Source organism: Varroa jacobsoni, unplaced genomic scaffold (genome assembly GCF_002532875.2).
Source record: "Varroa jacobsoni isolate VJ856 unplaced genomic scaffold, vjacob_1.0 scaffold_389, whole genome shotgun sequence".
Taxonomy (NCBI): domain Eukaryota; kingdom Metazoa; phylum Arthropoda; class Arachnida; order Mesostigmata; family Varroidae; genus Varroa; species Varroa jacobsoni.
Window position 1 is genome coordinate 201,569 of NW_019213291.1, and position 18,905 is coordinate 220,473.

The 18,905-nt window shown below is 38.4% G+C and overlaps 1 protein-coding gene across 8 annotated transcripts in view; it reads right to left on the reverse strand.

Annotated features, from left to right (window-relative positions):
* LOC111259959 (receptor expression-enhancing protein 3-B) overlaps positions 1-15,850 on the reverse strand; it is a 27,126-nt gene extending 11,276 nt beyond the window's left edge. For 2 of the 8 annotated variants that reach the window (XR_002679960.2, XM_022832370.2), the window contains exons 1-4: positions 10,797-11,056; positions 9,915-10,350; positions 7,010-7,406; positions 5,157-5,300 (exon numbers count right to left, since the gene is read on the reverse strand). Coding sequence is in view for 3 of the 8 variants with exons in the window: in XM_022832370.2 (XP_022688105.1) it covers positions 5,157-5,300; positions 7,010-7,406; positions 9,915-10,350; positions 10,797-10,846 (1,027 nt within the window). In the remaining 5 variants the exon portion in view is untranslated. Of the gene's footprint in view, positions 1-5,156; positions 5,301-7,009; positions 7,407-9,914; positions 10,351-10,796; positions 11,062-15,753 lie in introns of those variants that run through there. The other 6 variants (XR_002679959.2, XR_002679957.2, XR_002679956.2 and 3 more) reach the window with 6 other exon arrangements.
* Positions 15,851-18,905: the final 3,055 nt, after the last annotated feature.

Below are 18,905 nucleotides of genomic sequence, written 5' to 3' on the forward strand. Positions count from 1 at the left end.
ATAATAATATCCTTTTCTTGATCATAAAATATCTTACCGCATTTTGGCCTTTTAATCTCGCTTTCCAGTAATTCCATAAATGAGGTACTACTGTCATTGCCGCGACAGAAGCCTCATTTACTTTTTCGCAAGTCAGCTGTTCTCGGAGTAATCAAGCGACTCATCGTGATGTGTTTCTACCATATATAATATCTCACCAGTGGAAGGCTTAACCTGGGCGAACTCACATTAACATGACCCAACATCACTGTGCCGTATTAAAAAAGGCCGAGTAGATGGCGAGGGCGGGAACAATATCACAATAAAATAGATTCGTTACAATTGAGCTCAGACCGATACCGGCTATCCTCGTGATTCAACTCATCTTCCTGTCTTAAATGATTTAAGTAGCCATAAATGTTTTTAAATTATGTATTAGGAGATTTTAGATTTGCTTACTGACAAAAGCGATGAACGCACGTACGCACATGAAAACCGTATTGTCACGTGACGAGTCGTTCGCTTGAGAGACTGAAAATAATATGTTCTGAAAACTTCTTCAGCCTATAAATACAGATGCTTACGTTAAGTCCCTCTACATAATACGATTGGTCGTTCATCAAGTATATATACATGATCTGACTTGTTTGAAGTCGGGTGTCTGTGGTTGATATTTGCGGTCTATCGGGAAGTCTCGCTTAAAGCCCTTTCCTTAGTCAGGAGGACACGTCTTAGCGCCAGCTATTTTGTACGTTCATCCGCATCCAATAGATCGGCGAAACCTTATCATACAGTCAGGTCCCTGCAACTCTTGCCGTATCGACGGGCAGCGTCGCAAGTTAGCCCCCTCCGCCTAACGACGTCCAGATTCTGTATCGCATTTACGAGTTATTTTGCATGACAGGCAAATATACGCCACAACCAAGTATAACACACCTCTGTCATGTAACAAGATCTAACGCCGTAATATTTAGCGAAAAGGACGAGAAAAATTTAAATTCCTTATTCTGTGTAACCTGAGCATGAAAGCCGCTTGTAACCTGGACGTAACGCAGATTCCAAGTAGTGGCTTTCCAAATGCATGGAGTAACATTGTCTTCCATACGTATACGTTACAGACGACGGCCATAAGTCCGAAGTCAGGTGCTGGCTGTAGGTGTGGAACCTGCGTTTGTATAATACCGTCCTCCTCATCAGCGAGGTGGCCTACCACAATGAGGCAATAACCTCAGCCATATACAAACAGTCACGCCTAATAGCCTTCAATTTAGTAGCAAAGTAGTAGCAGAAACTGCAACCGCACAAAGAAGGCCGCTCAAAGCAATTAGTTTAAGAGTTTCTATTTTTCGTGAGCATTGGTTGATCACACAACACGCGTGGACACTGTGGGCTGTAACTGTCCGCTGCCACAAGCGGAAATACAACCCACTAACATCTGATAGCACTAGAAGACATTTTTAGGCATGCCCATACAACTGAAGCAGAAAACAGATAACAACAGGATGATGTAGAATCATTATGGATAAATAAGCATTGTATCTGCTTTTCTCTGTTGTCTATGTAATTCCAATGCGAAGTGATATATTAGCTGACCATGATCATGACAGTGGACCGTTGTGAAGGCTACTTAAACATTAATATTATTGTTGAGAAGACTTCGCGTGATTATTGATTAAAGCACAATGGTATAGGACACTTTTCGTAGGACACGGGTCCCTAGTTCGTTCCATTTGGAGAAAGTGATAAACACATCGATTATAATATTCGCTAAAAATCTAAAGGCTAAGAAAATGTTCGGACACTTCTTTCTCCATCAGCAGCAGCAGCAGCAGCAGCAAACTATTTCTATAATAGTATGGCCGCAAATAATAAAAAAAAACAGTGAAATCTAATAATAAAATACAGTGAAATCGTTTGTATAGAGCAGATTGCAGTCTTCTAACATATTTCACTATGCCTTTTACAAGGCCGTAACAGAAATAAGAGCTTAATTAAAATCAAGTTACGATAATTGTTGTACAGCGCATATTTGTTAGCCTTCTTATTAATTCCAGAAGATCTGTATGTATAACATTAGTACTAATTAGTTATATAACCAAGGAGAATACTTTCTGCTATTGAGGGTTACACAGCCACACTGCTGATAACAATGCACCAAAACGGACAGCCATTTAAACTCCTCTTTGCCTTAGTGTCTACTCAACGAAACTGGAAAATCAGAAGCAAATGTGTCTCTCTATCGGCTAACCGATCATTAATTTCGGAAATTTTCTGTTGTAACCTTCTTAGTGCTAAAGACGCGTTTCTAAGGCGACTTGTCTAATGCGGTATCTCTCTTTCAGACGTTAAAAAACATATCACTTAGAGATCTGCTGCCGTACGTGCAGAAGGTACTGGGATCCATCCAGCCAGCCAGCCAGCCAGGATCGCGCGCTACAACGTCAGTCCTTTTAGTATTGTATTGGAACGAAACGATTGTTTTGATGGGTCTAATTGTCAGTTGCGTTAATGACGGTCGGATATTTGGACAAGCCGTGACTGTGCAACAGAAACAAACGCATCTGCAACGCCACAATTAATAAGCAAGAGTCGCGGTTACGCTCGATACGGCCAGTGCTAGGGCCAGCTTCCTTGAAAAGGTCTCCACTTCGCTTCGCCATCATTATTACCATCGACTGCATATTGAACCGAAGCTGAGTAATCGGTGTGAAAGCAAGGGACGGATACATGGGGTCCCATTTGTCAGTGGCGCATACACGGTCTCACCCGATTAGTAAATATTGTTGAAGTGATTTGTAGCTCCGGTCAACAGTGATAATAGCTATCAAAACATTACAATCAATGATAATATGTATCAAACCAATTTACAATGTTCGACTCAGAAGTGACTGTGAGGAATCCGCTAAAGGTTTAGTACTCATCCACATAATACGAATGGATGGGAGAGATAGCTGCTTTGTGTTTCATCTATAGCTGCGATGTCCAAAAAGTTCCACGCTAGAACTTGTTAACGTTAACTAACAGAAATAATAGAATTATTTTTTATCGCGGGTAATATAGCGACAACAGTTATAATGGATTATCGTTTGATACATGCGTGTGCTTTTGTTTGAAAATCTAATCTTGGGTGAATAAGAATCAATAAGGAACTCCAGACAAATTTATTATTCCTCTCTTCTCACTTACATATCACATTTTACCTACGTATTAGAATTGTACAACACTGAGGATGACAACCGTGTCATTGACCTACTATACCATCATCGGACTTCACCAGCTTACATGCATATTTAATACAAGAATATTAGCAAAAATATGGGTGCTTCTAATGTCTGTGTTGAATTAACTTGTAGTGATTATGGAACTAGTTGTCGAGTAACAACGCATGTTTCGTAATTACAATCGCTGACAATTGCTATACGATTAACTAGTTAGTACTTTAAATCATGGTACATTTTAAACATTTTTACATTCTAGATAGCATTTGCACTCGTGAAAACGTGTTCAATTCGATTGTCCGGCCCCTTCAATCGAGGCAATCGGTTACGAAAACTTCTTAAACGGAGAAGATGTGGGTAAATATATCATCAACAACCATCGCTCAAAGTAAAGCATTAGCGAAACTGATAACTGAAAAAGGATAATTTCTTCGTTCACGATGAAAGCACTTCAAGTTCAATATCTATATGCCTGCAAACAAACAATTGCTCAAAGCGACTTTTAACCAGGTAGTAGCTTGAAAAGAAATTGGCTGCAGTGCATCAACGTACATCAGAATACTTATCAGGAAACAGCATATAGGATAAATCATACCATTGCTAATAAAGACGATGCCATGTGCCTTATGCAAAACGTCATGGGCAAATTGGATTTTTATATAGGGCATGGTGTAGTAAAATGTACTGTAGACTATTGTCCGTGTACGCCCGTTACGTCCGTCAAACAATAAACCGCTACAAGAGTGTAAACCTGTGCTTTCTCATTGATTCATAAGGATCAAGCATAATTGTACTTAATATGTACATAATTGTATATATATATTTAGGCTAGCTGCATCGGGAAGACAGGCTTATATTACTGCACTCATGGAATAAATATATAGTAATTTAAGAACCGCAATCAATCTATTTTGACCATGATAGCCAATAATAGTTGGCGTTTCCATGAATAAGCAGTCTCAGTTATTAATTATTATTATTATTATTATTAGAGTTATTAATATTATTATTATTACTCCATTAAAAATGGAAGCTGGAAAATGCAGTACCTACCAGTTTAAAATTATATCATTCAACAGGCAAGTGAAAGCCTTTGACAGTGCAGCTATTAATTTGGGTATTAACTGTCCTATTAATTTTTACTACGTGCTATCACAGCGAACAAACATGTTAACTTTTTAAAGTCAAGAAACCCAATTCACGACGCAATTCTGGTCGAAACTATTCAATTACTCAGCCCCACAAACCTTTTCTTTACGCTTCTAGATACATCGGTACAGCAAATACGTAATATACAACAGAATCGTCAAATCATTATCATGGCTTTTTTTATGTAAAACTATCCTACAATTCTCCGTTTAAACCCCTCACCGAAACCCGTACATGAATTTAGAGCAGGTTTGCTCTAAGAATGGCGTGTAACAGCTCGTAACAACATTTCCTAATAATTTAAAATTAAACCATCAACAATGCTGAAGGGAATTCCAAATGCTCTAGAGAATGCGGTGAAAACAGGTTTATAATGGAAAAAAGCTAAGTTGCGTATATAATCAATAACATGTTGTCAAGTGGAGAGGCCAGCTTATTGTTAACGCAGCACCCATTTAAATTTAAATCCTACTAAAAACTATGTTGAAAGTTTCTGGGGTTTAATCTTTCCCCACTATAAGCTTAGCCTTATTACACCCTTTATAGAAAACTAATAGTTCTTATTAGGTTGAAACGTCTAATCCTATGTAATTCACAATCGCGTTAGTACGGTAAAATTTACTGAATCCAACAGAGCAAAGAAACTGCATAAACTATTGACCGACAATGGAAACTTATCTGGAAATGATGCTTCGTTTCCAAACGAAGGACCAGACAAACAACTAAACTTGGTTTAAATATACTATCATATCTAACACATGCTGACGACTAAATCGGTGTATTGAGTATCTTGTTAATTCGAGCTCTCACCGCGAAAAAAATTATCGTTTACGAAGCCACCAGAATCGTCGTCCATCTCCTCATCTTGACTGGTCTGATCCGTGGAACTGTCCTCTGTTTCGTCACTGCTATCATCACTCGCCATCTCGACGGTATAGCCTAGATGGTTCCCGTCTTGTCGACGAAATAAGTACATATCAAGAACAGAACATAGAGAGACCATCCACACGCGAGGTCAAACAAAAACCAAGAAGCAAACGCACAACAAAGCATACCATGAAAGCACACATGCAACATCCCACCAGAGGTGTAAATTTAGGTTAGTTCACTCATTCAATATTATCAGTTACTGGACATTCACACATGTACATTTTCAGTTTCTTCATATATAATCATATGCAGTCGACAATAATTACTGATCCTACATGAAAAGCTTAGTCTTGTATTACATACTTCGATACATATTAATTAGTTCTTTTTCTAGCACATCAAGCAGGTCAAATTTAGAAAGTAATATTCAACTAGATCATCATAGTAAAATTGGTTCTTTGGTAGTCATCATAGTAAAATTGGAGTTCTTAATACCTATAACTGTGCTATATCGTTTCTCGGTTTCCATAGCGTATAAAACCTAGAATAATGTACTTGTGTAAAAAATTGTGAGCAGTTTTTGGCCGAAAGGAAAAGCCACGAAAATTTAAACAATCTATTTACATATGGGCTTTGCCACGTTTGCGTTTATGTTCTTTGTCGTACAACGACTCCTGGCTAATACGCACAGTTTATGTATCTGCTTCACAGAAACAAGCGATCACTTACAAATGTGCCTCTGCGCGCGTATAAGGTCAGCGCTCTAATGCTATTACAGCGGCTGCTGCTTCTACATTCTCTGCGATGACTGCTACGTTATGATAACGTCGTCAGAGTCAACAGCCGATACAGTCAACAGAAACAACTAAATGGAACAAGTGCAGGAGTCAGCTGCTGTCAGACTATCTCTGACTAACGTTAATCAACGGAGCTGAGCTACTAGCGACCAACTAAACAGAAGCAAGAGCCTGGCTCAGCCGCCAAAAACTGGTTCGCCCTATTGTCATGCTATTGTCCTTGAGTTCTTACTTATTCCTAAAAACTGTCACTAGGTTTAGGGTTTTCAAATAATACGGCTATCATACTATCTGTCAAGTCCTCTATTTTTTGCCTTTAACGGTGTTAATATAGATGCGCAGGACTAGAGACGAACTTCGTTGACATGAAACAAATCTATTTGTCACGTCTATGTGGACAGAACGTAGACTAGATATTTACTACCATATATATATATAAATACTGCATACAATTGTACATGTCATTGTACATCAAGTACATTGTACAATTGTACATCAAGTAAAATTTGAATTAAATAAATATGCATAAATGTTTCGTTTGGGCGCTCTTGCGTGAATTGCATAGTCTCTTTAGTTGGATGCTTAACAAGATGAAAATAGAAGCAATACTGTAAACTGTTGGCAAAAAATGTACTAACATTTTGCAAACGGTTTAGACCCAATATGCTTAAATTTGTTTATTTTGATTGGTGTATCCACGTCTATGGGTGCATCTAATTAATTAGTTTTTTTTTAAATCTGTTCATACTTTCGCAGTAGGCGTTTTCTTTCTAATTAGACTTATGAATGATGAATACACAACTTAATGGTAATAACCTCATACGCTGCACTTTATAGCTTAGTTTGTGCGTAATTTTTTGAATAATATTGGGTCCAAAACATATTTTCGGCAAACAACTGTCGTGGTTTATTGTATAGTGTCTCTTTGTGTCTTAAATCTTGTATTATTGTCTGAAATTAAGTTTACATAGTTATAAAAAAAGTAAAGCAACCCACCTCGCTTTTTGGCTGGTAATTTGGGTGGCTCATCCTTGGAAGTATTACCGCCTATGCCTGATGACCCTGGCTCATCTCTATGGTTCGCGCCTCCTGCTATTTCCTGCATTTCTTGAAGCGAAATCGGTTCTTCGTCGATCATGAACAGATCATCGTCTTCTTCATCAGAAAATGGAAGTGACTCGCTGACAACTTGTCGCCGGGATGCTCCATGTGTCGTTTGACTGCCTGGGACTCGCCGTCGAACTTCATGTTTATCATTGTTATTAAGGCTGTCTGACCCGCCGACTAAAGATGGGGGTCCTGTCGGCCCGTTAGGTACAGAAGAAAGGATTGCAGGTAGACTGCCTCTTATATCGCCATGGCTATATGAACGTTGGAGCTGCTGAAGTAACACCTGAAGCGTATTGCACACGTATAGTTCAATTTACTTGAAGTTTTTTACATTCACAAAATCTTACAAAAACCGGTAATATGATAATAAAATCGTAAAAACACAAATCACAAGGAACATGCACAGGGTGCACCAAATTTGCGTCAATATATTCATAGAATGTCCCGACCACCGATTGTACAATACGTATACGTTTTATCATGTAAGGCACGTTTGATCCGTATCTGTTTACAGGAACCCGTTACTATGAAATAACAATTAACCATTATTTATAATTACAGTTAAATACGAATTTATTATCGCTTAATGTGAGACAATGCCGAGTCACAGAGTGATATTCATATGTCTGAACAGATCTGGACGTTGACATCATCAGCAAACATCCCTCTCTAGTGAAAAGCCCATCGAGCTTTTTTAACCAGAAAAGTTAAAGGCTTAGATATCAGTGGTGTAACTTATATAAATTACTGATGGTATAAATAACCAGTTAACGTAAGAATTAATGCCCGATGAATCTTTTTCCGAAATATTTTCTCGAAACTTTATCCTGACTAATGGAGTAATATTTGAGAGTGATTTTACCTCTATTGACGGATTTTTTTTGCGTTTCGTATTAACTCGGGGGTCTCGTGTTATATGCGAATAAAACGTACTATCAAAAATCCCTAAGTAGAGTGAATATGGCTCCAATACAAGTAGTACTTTATGTTATAATTTATCTTAATAATCCTATTCACATATGGCAGGACATAATCAAATTAATACTACATAAAATATAGATGGTTGCCGTATTTTTTGTCCGATCAAAGTACTCGAAGCGCAAATTTTTTCTAAAGTATCTTATAGTTTTCTAATTACGATAACTTCTAATTTAACCAGATAGTGATTAGACACGCCATAGCCTAACACTATGATTGTAATAGCACGTATTCCCACACACAAAGCAGTTGGATAAAAGGTCTGGAATATCTTCTAATGCCGCAGCGTACATATAATATGCCTTTTCATTAAATTGTCAAATAGGTCACAAATACGTCAATGTAATTGCAAAAAGCTTCGAAAACATCATGTAGCGCTAGTGTCATTGTGTTTTACAAATAATCACTAATGTCACAGCATTAAACTATAATTCGTACCTCATTTTGTTTGATGTTTTAATATCTTTGTTTGTACTGTATTTCTAATTGTATTGTATAACTTGAGTATGAAGAGTTCTGAAATGTCAGTTCACAAAAAATCCAAGCTGTTTGAACTATGTTTTCCTGGATACACCTGAGTAGTACTAACTTTCAGCTTATCCTCCTGACGTAGATACAGTTTGTGTCATTTTTAAGCGACTATTTATCTCTTGATCAAATTGAAGTAATATTGTACGTAAATAAATCATTTGTTCGGTCACGTTTTTATCTTGGAGCTAAAACTATCTCGCAAAAGCTACTGGAGCCAAAAGAGCCCTGAAACACACCGTAAGCTGAAAACAGCCCCCCCCCCCCCCCCACTTTCGCCTTCCTTCCACCATGATAGTAAAAATGATGTTTATCTTTATTATCATTAAATCATGTTGATACAACTTTTCAAGCGGAGCATTACATTCTTAGTGGCATTCGATTTGCCATTATGCAGTGAAAGGGGGGGGGGGGGTCAATAGCCTACAACAATACGAATTTTAATACTTGCCCGAAATCAATTATAAATAATTATGAGCATAATACTAAATAACGCGGGAGGAATGTTGGTTATTACCAATAAACGCTAACTTCATAAAAGACGCGTCATTGTTTCAGAAAACGGCACAATAGCCATAATCCTTTATAGTGTTTATGAAGACTCATGATATCCCGAATTTGTATTAAACTATTGGTTAATTCAGAAACATAATGGCATGCCTATATAGAGAATGTTTATCACACAACACAATTTTAAGGATCATTGACCTTTGCGACATTAGTTACGCCCACAACAACACGGGTAGCTCGTGAAGGTATTATTTCTTTCCATTTTTAGAGAATAACACGAGGTTAGGAAAACACAGTTTTTTTTGTCAGGATAATGTTTTCCGTGCTTCCAATCAGCTTAATGACTCTATCATATTGGGTCCTAGCTTGATCCATCCCATATTGAGCGCCTTCACACGATGGCAGCCAGGATATAACATAAGCGAAGGCCTGTTTTATCAATCGTCCTTGTGCTATAAACAGTGCAATTCGATTCGCTTGCCCAAAAACTGCAGTCAACTGAGGTCGAGCCAGTGACAAAGCTGCATTTGTAGGGCTAAAGATAATTAATAATATTAGTATCAATCTAGAAAAGTATCTACAAGGCCACAGTGCATCGACTACATGCACTAAAAATAGTCATTTATAACTAACATATATCCAAGTACATAATAGAGGGATACGTAGAGAAAGAGTAAAAGGACGCGTATCTATATGATCAAAGTCACATAAATGATAGAGTCAGTAGAACAATTGCATTGTGTATGCTGGAAGAATTATTTCTGGTTAAGCTTACCTGCTGTCCTCTGATGGCCGTCGATGCTAGTAGCTGCGAGGCGTACTGTGCCCCTCGTGAACCGAGCTGACAAATGGCTGTGACACCATTTTCTTTCGCTGTTGAGATCATGTCGTCTATGTCTTGCTCGTGACGAACTAGACGCGGATGTACAAAGTTGCGATAGAGTATCGATGAACCTTTTGTCGCCGGACAAAGCAGCCACGCGAGGAATATGATCTTCAGCTCATAGTAGAACGGTACGCAGAACGCGAGAAAGATGTCGGAGAACGTTTCGAAAAATGTGAATAGGGCAAAGCAGATCCAGTACATAATCCAATTGACATACTCCCGAGGATTTTTGCTTCGTATGGCCTTATAAGATCCGTACGCTGGGTACAACGTGCCGACGAAGAGCACGACCAGGCGGGAGATTAACGCCGAAACCATCTTATCGCTGTAATGGCAGGGAAATTATAGTGGAGCTTTATGATTTACTTTTTCGTAAGAACCTTTTTGAGTCAGCATCCACTCTAGCAAAACTCTAAGGCCTCAAGGGTCATGTCATCCCCTCCTACGACTGATTTTCGCTTAATGGTTTTCACTGAGGACTAACGGGTTAAATAGATAGGATTTGAGGGCACTGAGACTGTAATGTAACTCGATCAACAAACAGCCACTTGCGCATCGAGAATTGCTGAGCGCTCGATCAAGCACCGACTCCACACAAAAGGCGTTGGTAGCACCCACTCATTTCCACAGTAACATTTCGTCCTCCAGCACAATATCAGAATACACCGAGACACCAGTATCATCATAGGTGCGATAGAATCTAACCTAACCTAAGCCATTTATACACACACATTTCTTAAAAGCTACATGGTATCAAATAGTACAACGAACGTTATATGCTGTACATGAACACTTTTGACTCGGAAAAGCTCTGTCAGCATTGTTCGCAGAAGAAAACTACAACTTAACAAAATTTAGATCACAGAAAGAGTACAACCAAGAAAGAATGTACTCGGAGGCGTACAGAGCCCGTGATAGCGGAGTTACTGGTGCCCTACTGTTGATAACCAGTGGCAAGCGCGCCTGCCACGGCAGCGAAACAAAGCACAGTACAGCGGCCGCGGGGGGCCTTAAAGCGTCTAATGTAAATACGACATTGTTGCTGTGCTGCTGACCCATAACAGAGAGAACGTCTGCTTTGAACAGGAAAGGGAAACGCGACGAACGTAGGAGAGGGCAGCGAGCGCACTGTTTGAAGTTTTGAAATTACCGCGCGCACAGATGAAACAAATAAGCCTAACACAAACGTACAATCTGGATCGTAATTGGGCAATGTACAACGTTAGATTTATGAGCAAATAATCTAGGCAAACGATACTTAAGCGACGATACTTGAGCGTATGGGTAACAAGTGAACTAAAATTAGTGAAGCGAAATTTTTTAAGCTAAGGTTATGCGAAAACTGATTATTATTATTACTGATACTTGTCAGTGTACTAGTGAAGTAGTTTTATAAGGTATAAAAAGGCGCCATTGAACATGGGATCGCAATTCCGGCTAGTACATTCTTACATTGTGCTGGAATGTTTTAACCCTCACAAACAACTGAAAAACCTTAGGCGCCCTCTTATATTACGAGATACATAGTTAATGATATGAAAAGTAGAATCCAATTTCTTATTTCTGCGATGCCATGAAACAGACCGCCATAAGTCATTATCACAGATACGAAATTATGACTTCAAAATTTGAATCAAAATGACAATAAAGAAGACTGTGTGAGCTCGCAGATTACTCTACTTCGGTTCGAATTAACCGTGTTTTATTCCAAATGAAAACGTTATGGTTGAAAAAGTTATTCTTAAAATCATCGAATAGTGCAATCGCGTTTGCTTCCAAATTACCCTGCGCAATGTGAGCATATTATTGAGGTGGTTTAGCATGCAGAACCTATACGTCATTTAAAAGAATGTGATGCCTGATCAATTATATATCTGAACCTGAAGATTTGTGTTTCTTATCGATTACAAGTCTTCGATACTGCTCCGTACTCTTGTCTCAAAAAAGTGTTTCCGAGCAAAACCATATCGGTCTGTTAGACCTGCATGTTTGTGTCTTTTTCGGTTTCTGCACATGTCTTCAAGTATCGAAAAGTAGTGTATTAGTTATTGGAATTTGTTAGTTTGTAGTAAGATAAGGACAGTTTAGACCCGCTCCTTTTCACGTGCTCGGCGAAAAATGCGATGACGAAACTGTAACAAATCGCTAGTTAAATGGAGGTGAATTAGACCTTTCACGATGAGATTTTGATTGAAATAACAGATTGACTACAGCCACTGCAGGACTTTCGGACCCCGCAGAGAAAATTCATGCTCAAGATGAGAAGGAACATTGTGTCTAAAAAGACGACTGGGATATTGATTGGAGAAAGGCAACCAATACTATTATTGTGTAATTAAAAAAAAAAAGCTAGAAATGCAGGCAACACTTAATAATGCATCGAGTCTGAGTTTGCTCAGACCTCAAACGCCTCATTGGCCCAGCACAAGCTAGTTGCTTCGGACACTATGAGGACCTATTTGAATTAAAAGCTGGTTAAACTTATCTGTGTGCGTTTTTTCCTAGTATAGTACCCGAGAGTTTAAAATTATTAATTCATTACTCCGAGGTAATGATTTAAGATAATGAGTTGATTATATCTATTCATAATGGAAAAGATAATGTTAAACCCTTGAATTGGTAGACGCCTACATACTGACTCGTGGCATAATTTGCCACCAAAAATTGTTCTTTTGAATTATTCACGGTTCGTGTTGGAATCTGGAAGATGAAAATGCGCTAAGACCTCTCTACCGCAAGTTAAATAATATTGCTTAGTGGTAAAGTATTTATGTATAGGTGATTAAGTTCAAGGAAAGTTTCGCAATGTATTGAACATACATCTACTGCATCTTTCTCCGATTCTTCTACTTATAATAGAAACAGCGATTCTTGAAATCGTTGCATGTTCTTCTCCAAACTATCTTTTTTTGGTGAGGCTTCAAGGAGCAATCATCCCCTTGCTTTCTGAAACAGTTAATTTCCCATAAGAACAGGTATATACTAACGAAACAAGAGAATAACATTGGCTCACAAAATATTACAAAACGTTTTAACCACATTCATGCATTTCACAGGATGTTACGAGCAATGATTCCGACTAGCGTTCACAAAACATTTCTATTGAATCACCGAAGCGTTTGCTATAGCATGCGCAAAAATCCGAGAAATCTCCTTCGCCGGGGAATAATCATTCTTTCCAAGTAGTCCTAATAAAATGCACTAGGGACAAATTGATGGCTAGTATTCATTGAACAACAGCGATGAATCACTTGGTTGGCAAAAGAAAGCGTTTTATATCAAATAGTCGAACTGTGAGCTCCAGCCGACGGAGATTTCAATGCAGACTCAAATCATAGATTATCGAAAAGAGTTCATTGGACGCTCTACCGCTTTTCTTCTGGCAGGAATATAACCTGTATCTCTGTTTAACAGCATCTTGAAGCTACCCAACAGGTGAATAAGATTTGTTCAATGTTAACGTCCGAACACCGCAATATACCAGTAAGGCGAGGGGCGCCCGTGTGTATTCAACTCGAGAACGAAAAGGAAGGTCCAAGGTCCGCACTCAAACAAAGCAGATAGGGTTTTCAAATTCAGTTCGGTTGGTTGCTCGTAACCTAACCTATTTCGTTCTGTACGCATGTCTAACGTGCTGACTGCAACTTGATGGTCGGTAAGAAACGGGATGTGAGTTCTGGCAAACGCAATTCGACTGACTATGGGTTTAGAGTTCTTCTCCTATTAATATTATTTTAGCAGTTCGTGGATAACGACAAGAAACAATGAATACCTAATTTACGGAAATAATAAGGATTTCTACCTTAGTGAGATAAATGGGGGGAGGCAAAAGTCAGTACTATCGATGTGTGAATTAAAATAATTATATAAACCATGCCACTTAATTCGCCGTGATGATACATTGGATGTGCACTATATTGTATGTACGCCAAATCATCTGATACAGGGACTTCTGCTTGGGAAAGAAGTCTGTCCGGAGCTCGACACAATGGATTTTCTCAGTTCAAATCCAGTTCAAGAAATAGAAAATGACTGCTTTTAAATAAGGCAATCCTGATCACATATACAATATAAAAAAAAAACGTTATCTCACAAACTTGGAGATATGTGTATAGATTTTTTTGTAAGGACTGGAATCTTTTAACGCCGATACACTCATGATATGTAATGACTTTTGTAGTACGCTGTTATATACAATACATCAAGTATAGTCGTCTCGTAGAATCGAGGGCTTCGCTAATTTTCGCCGTGCATCTTTCCGGCATATTTGCATAAGCAAATCATTTATAAAAGTTATAAATAAGCACTGCAATAGTGCACATAAGGAATAAATCAATCTTCGGTGTGTTCAGCTCTGTTAGCGCTTCCTAAAAATTGGGTTAAACGTCAACAAATCTGATTGACATTATGGGCATTTCCCTCTATTCCTCATGGCATTCTATATATACGTTTCAAGATAAAGAGTTATTATTCAGCAAAATGAAGCAACCAGAGGTTTCAGATACATAACAACTCACATGGATCTATCAACCAAAACGTGTTTAATTCTTTCCACAAGACATAACACTAATTGCGCGCTCATCGACAAACTATTTTGCCTCCATTGATAAAAGGTCGCTACCAAACGTAGGACGATTAGTAGATTTTGGTAAGTAAGCCTGATCGTGCGTCATCTAGCGTAAAAATATTATCTCGTAAATAAGATCATTTCCAGAGACTGGTTTCAGTGACGCTGTTTCGTTAGAAGCGGGAACCTGTGTGCGACTTCGTAACCAAGACTGCCAGTACCTCGGCAACAACCTTGGCAATGATAGTACGCTTCAGAGCCTCGGAATGGTGGCACATCAGACAAGATGCTGTTTCCGATGCATTTAAACAATCTGACAATTCGTCCCTATGTGGTTGCTTCAACTGGGAATAACGATTCCCTCTTTTTGTATCTAAAAAGATTAAAATATAGCTTTGCGTGTCTTTTGTGGACATTTTCGGTGAGTTCTAAGGTGTACCAACAGTGTTTCAGAGGACAGAGTTTCAGGTCGTGGTGTAATATAGCTTTCATTACAGAGCACTGGCAGTCTATAGCGAAGTGAATGAAAAAATTTACATTTTTTTTTTTACAAGAAAAGCTACAATATATGACTCACGACCATATAAGTATTTTGAATTATTAGATGTCTTTATAAAATCTTGTTTGTTGATCCAGTTGATATTCGTGACTTAGAACCAGATTTTCAATTTGAGCATGGAGTCTAACATGATAAAAAGGCTTTCTTGAGTAAGCTTTCATATGATGAACAACCGACCGTCATTATGTTATGCGCTTTTCATCTTCCAGAAAAAGTACTCTTTGCCTATCTTTCCTTGATGCTTAAAGGCGATCTACAATTTTAGGCGCCAAGTAGGCATGAGATTTGTATGAATTGAGCCTTAACTCGTTTCTCTCATGGCCAAAAAGCGAAGACCCATCTATAGTAAATTCAAACATGAACTTTTCATCTAACTCGCTTATTGATGCTACTCACAAAAATTCGAAGACACTATAACTTTGTGCTGCGAGGAACTTCATGTTTTGTAGCCCCTCAGTGGTCTTTTTACCAAACTTAGTTCAAGCGGCACGAGCTTCTGTCGGCACTACTTTTTTGAAAATTAGAACTGCCTACTACTAATTAGTCAAATAAACTTTAAAAGTAATGATTTTGCAATTTCTCTACACTTGACCGATGTTTACCTGTAGCCTTCCTAATGTCGTAGAGGAGTATCCTTATTGTTTCAATCGGACTGCACGTTCTTTGTTCACATCCACAGGCTCTTGATCTTTCCGTGAACTGGTGTTTGGCTGATGATTATGATACGATTTTACTGATCTCAGTGTGACTGTGAACGTTAAAGGCGATTTCCATGAATGGAAGGCCTAGAAAAGCTTGCATACGTAGCTCAACTGTATTATAATAGGAGTACTCCACTATTATACAAGATTCATCCGATGACTGAAATCGCTGGAATAATTATACTTACTAAAAATGCCTTCCATGAACGTAGCACAATGGCATTGCAATAATCACAAAACCTTTAATTGCTCGTGCAATAAGGCACGACATATGTATAACGCTCCAGTTATACACACGGTTTGCCATATTGCCCTGTAAACCTTTTCTGGGGAAATATTATGGACAATCCAAGGCTACGCTTAATCGCAATTGTCAATCCGCTACGCTTGTTTTGACACCAGTAAATAAATCAACTCACTAGTAACTCATGTCACCTATCACCCATTTTTGTCGTACGATTCATTCACATTCCGGTTAGGAAATTACCGTTGCTGTATTTAGTCAGGGGTCGTCAAGTTTTTTCGACATTTTACGTTAGAAGGCAGCTGTATTAGAAGGGTTACTTGTATATTAACCCTGTCGTGCTCAAAGCAAACGGATGGTCCTTACATACTGCCTAACCCACCGCAGCCTAAACAAGCGACCGGTGAAGGAAACGATAAAAAGAGGGAGCAGCCATAGCTGGTGAAGGCGCTTGTGTCGAGCCATAGACTCTCGTAAGTCTCGCAATCTATACAACGTTAATAGTTGCGAAACAGTTATTTCTTTTGCGAAAAAACACTACTCGTTGGCGGTATCAGACTACTAAAACCTTACATGTCTCTTAATCACATCAGTGACAGCGCTACGGCACACAACTTCCGACTGATTTTATTAAATGTCTCAATGGTATAGAATTTTTAGTCCAACAAAATCAAAAAACATATACCGTGTATAAGAAAACATATATATATACATATATATATATATATATATATATATATATATATATAATCATGTTAAATTCAGCCGCATATAATAACAGAACATAGCTGTCAAACCTCAGTCAATATAAAAATACAGGAAAAAGGAGAATCAGGCTTTATTACGTATCCTACTTATAAAGCCAGCTTAATAGTTAGGATGTAGAGGATGCGTTGCATCTGTATATCCAAAAAATCTGCTGATTATGTGTTAGCATCATCCTTTTTGTTAATCGCGTGTGATTACTGTTATTCCTATATGTCTGTTCGACCTGAACTGTTCTTAAGGCATTCGGAAAACAATTTTGCTAGAGCGCGTAATGTATGTGTTAATAAAAATAAGCCTGGAAATTTTTCCGTTCAAGGCTACCGAATGAGAACACGTTTTACTCGCGCAAGACCTTAAAAGTCACCAGATATGTGCGTTTGTCAAGGCTTCATTGTTGTATCACGCAATACTTACACAATATAAATAAGCCTTGTACTCAGATTAATTTAAAGTCGAATGCATCAGCGGACTTCAGTTAACAAGTAGAATGCATCGTATTCAAAGTTCATCTAAAACTGAAGGTATTTGAAAGAGATGAACAAATGGTTACATAAAGTTGTATTCCTAGAAATTACTACTAAAAATTAAAAACCATACGCCATAAACTTCGTTTATTGTATCTGAAAATCAGGATTTTACATATTAATCCATAATCGCTCTATCTACTGCAACGCTCACGTACTATTTCTTATTAGTGGATTTGAGATGCGATCAACTATTCCGTGACTGAAAACCCGCAAAGTACACGGAAAGCAAAGCTAATATACCTTTCACAAAACTGTGGAACAGTCAACTGTTCGCCTTTGTGGAAGACCAATATTTTTAGGAAAAATCATCTGTTCTCAATTTATGATCGGTGTACGTAATGGAAAATAGGTTGATTCAGAGCTCTTGACCATAAGTAACTTGCGACAGTGTTTTTCTTCTATTACTTTCATTGCGATTTTTATGTGTATTTTTCAAACTCCCGAATATCGTAAGCTCGAAACTAGCGAGACAAGCAAATATGGGCTTTGTTCACATATGTTGTTTCACATACATGACCTATATGTTTAATTTTAAAACATAATTTCAATTCAGAACCGAAAGTACTCGAATATGAAGTAGATATGATAACTGAATTAATAATAGAAATAAAAAAAACTCACACGTAACCATAAAGTCTAAACGGACTTGGTAAGTTGATGTAGAAAAAATACTTAAGAATGTTACTCTTTTTTTTTTTTTCACATATCACAAGTATTGGAACATGTATAAACCTTGAGTGTTATATTCATGAAATTTGCTAATATCCACTACGAATAAGTAAAGACTAAAGATTGTATAAGCCGTTACATAATGGACCTGATTGCTAAAAATGATTTTCATCGACTTGTCTAATACGACCGCTTACACGAAAGCACTTTTTCTGTTAAGGAGCTTCCTTGATTTCGTTCAGACCACTCGACTGTGGGTGCCCCTCCAGACGCTTTAGATTGACCGCTTTTTACAACCCGGATACAAGAATCGTCCCCGACTGGTCTGGGGACCACTATGCCAAGCACTCCTCGGCCACAGTGGCCATTTCAGCTGGGTTCAAACATACGCAGGCATCAGACCTCCCATAACCAGCAAACCTTCCCCTCTAGCGGTTTTTTGGTAATAGCGTCCTATACAGGCTGTAAGAGCTTTCCTATCAGACTCGTCACAATGCGAAATTTAGGTTGAACCTGGAACTGGGTAACAGGCTCGGTGCAACGTTGGACCACAGAACATTAAAGAAAAAGAGCGCGTGATGAAAGTACTCGGGCAATAGCCACAGCAGCGCAAACTAGCGATCGCCGACGTGGCACTGCCTGTTTCGTCTGTCTGTTATAAACATCTTTCATCTACGACGAGCTTTAGCAGAGAGATCACTGCAAACGGACTCAGTGTGGTCCAGATTTAGGTTTTTGTCCTGTCCCTTTCAGCAGAAAACGACCTGTAGTTCAAGAGACTGCGATGGCTGTGCCATTCATTAGCACATTTGCAAAATTCGTTCGCACGCCACTACTGACCTGAA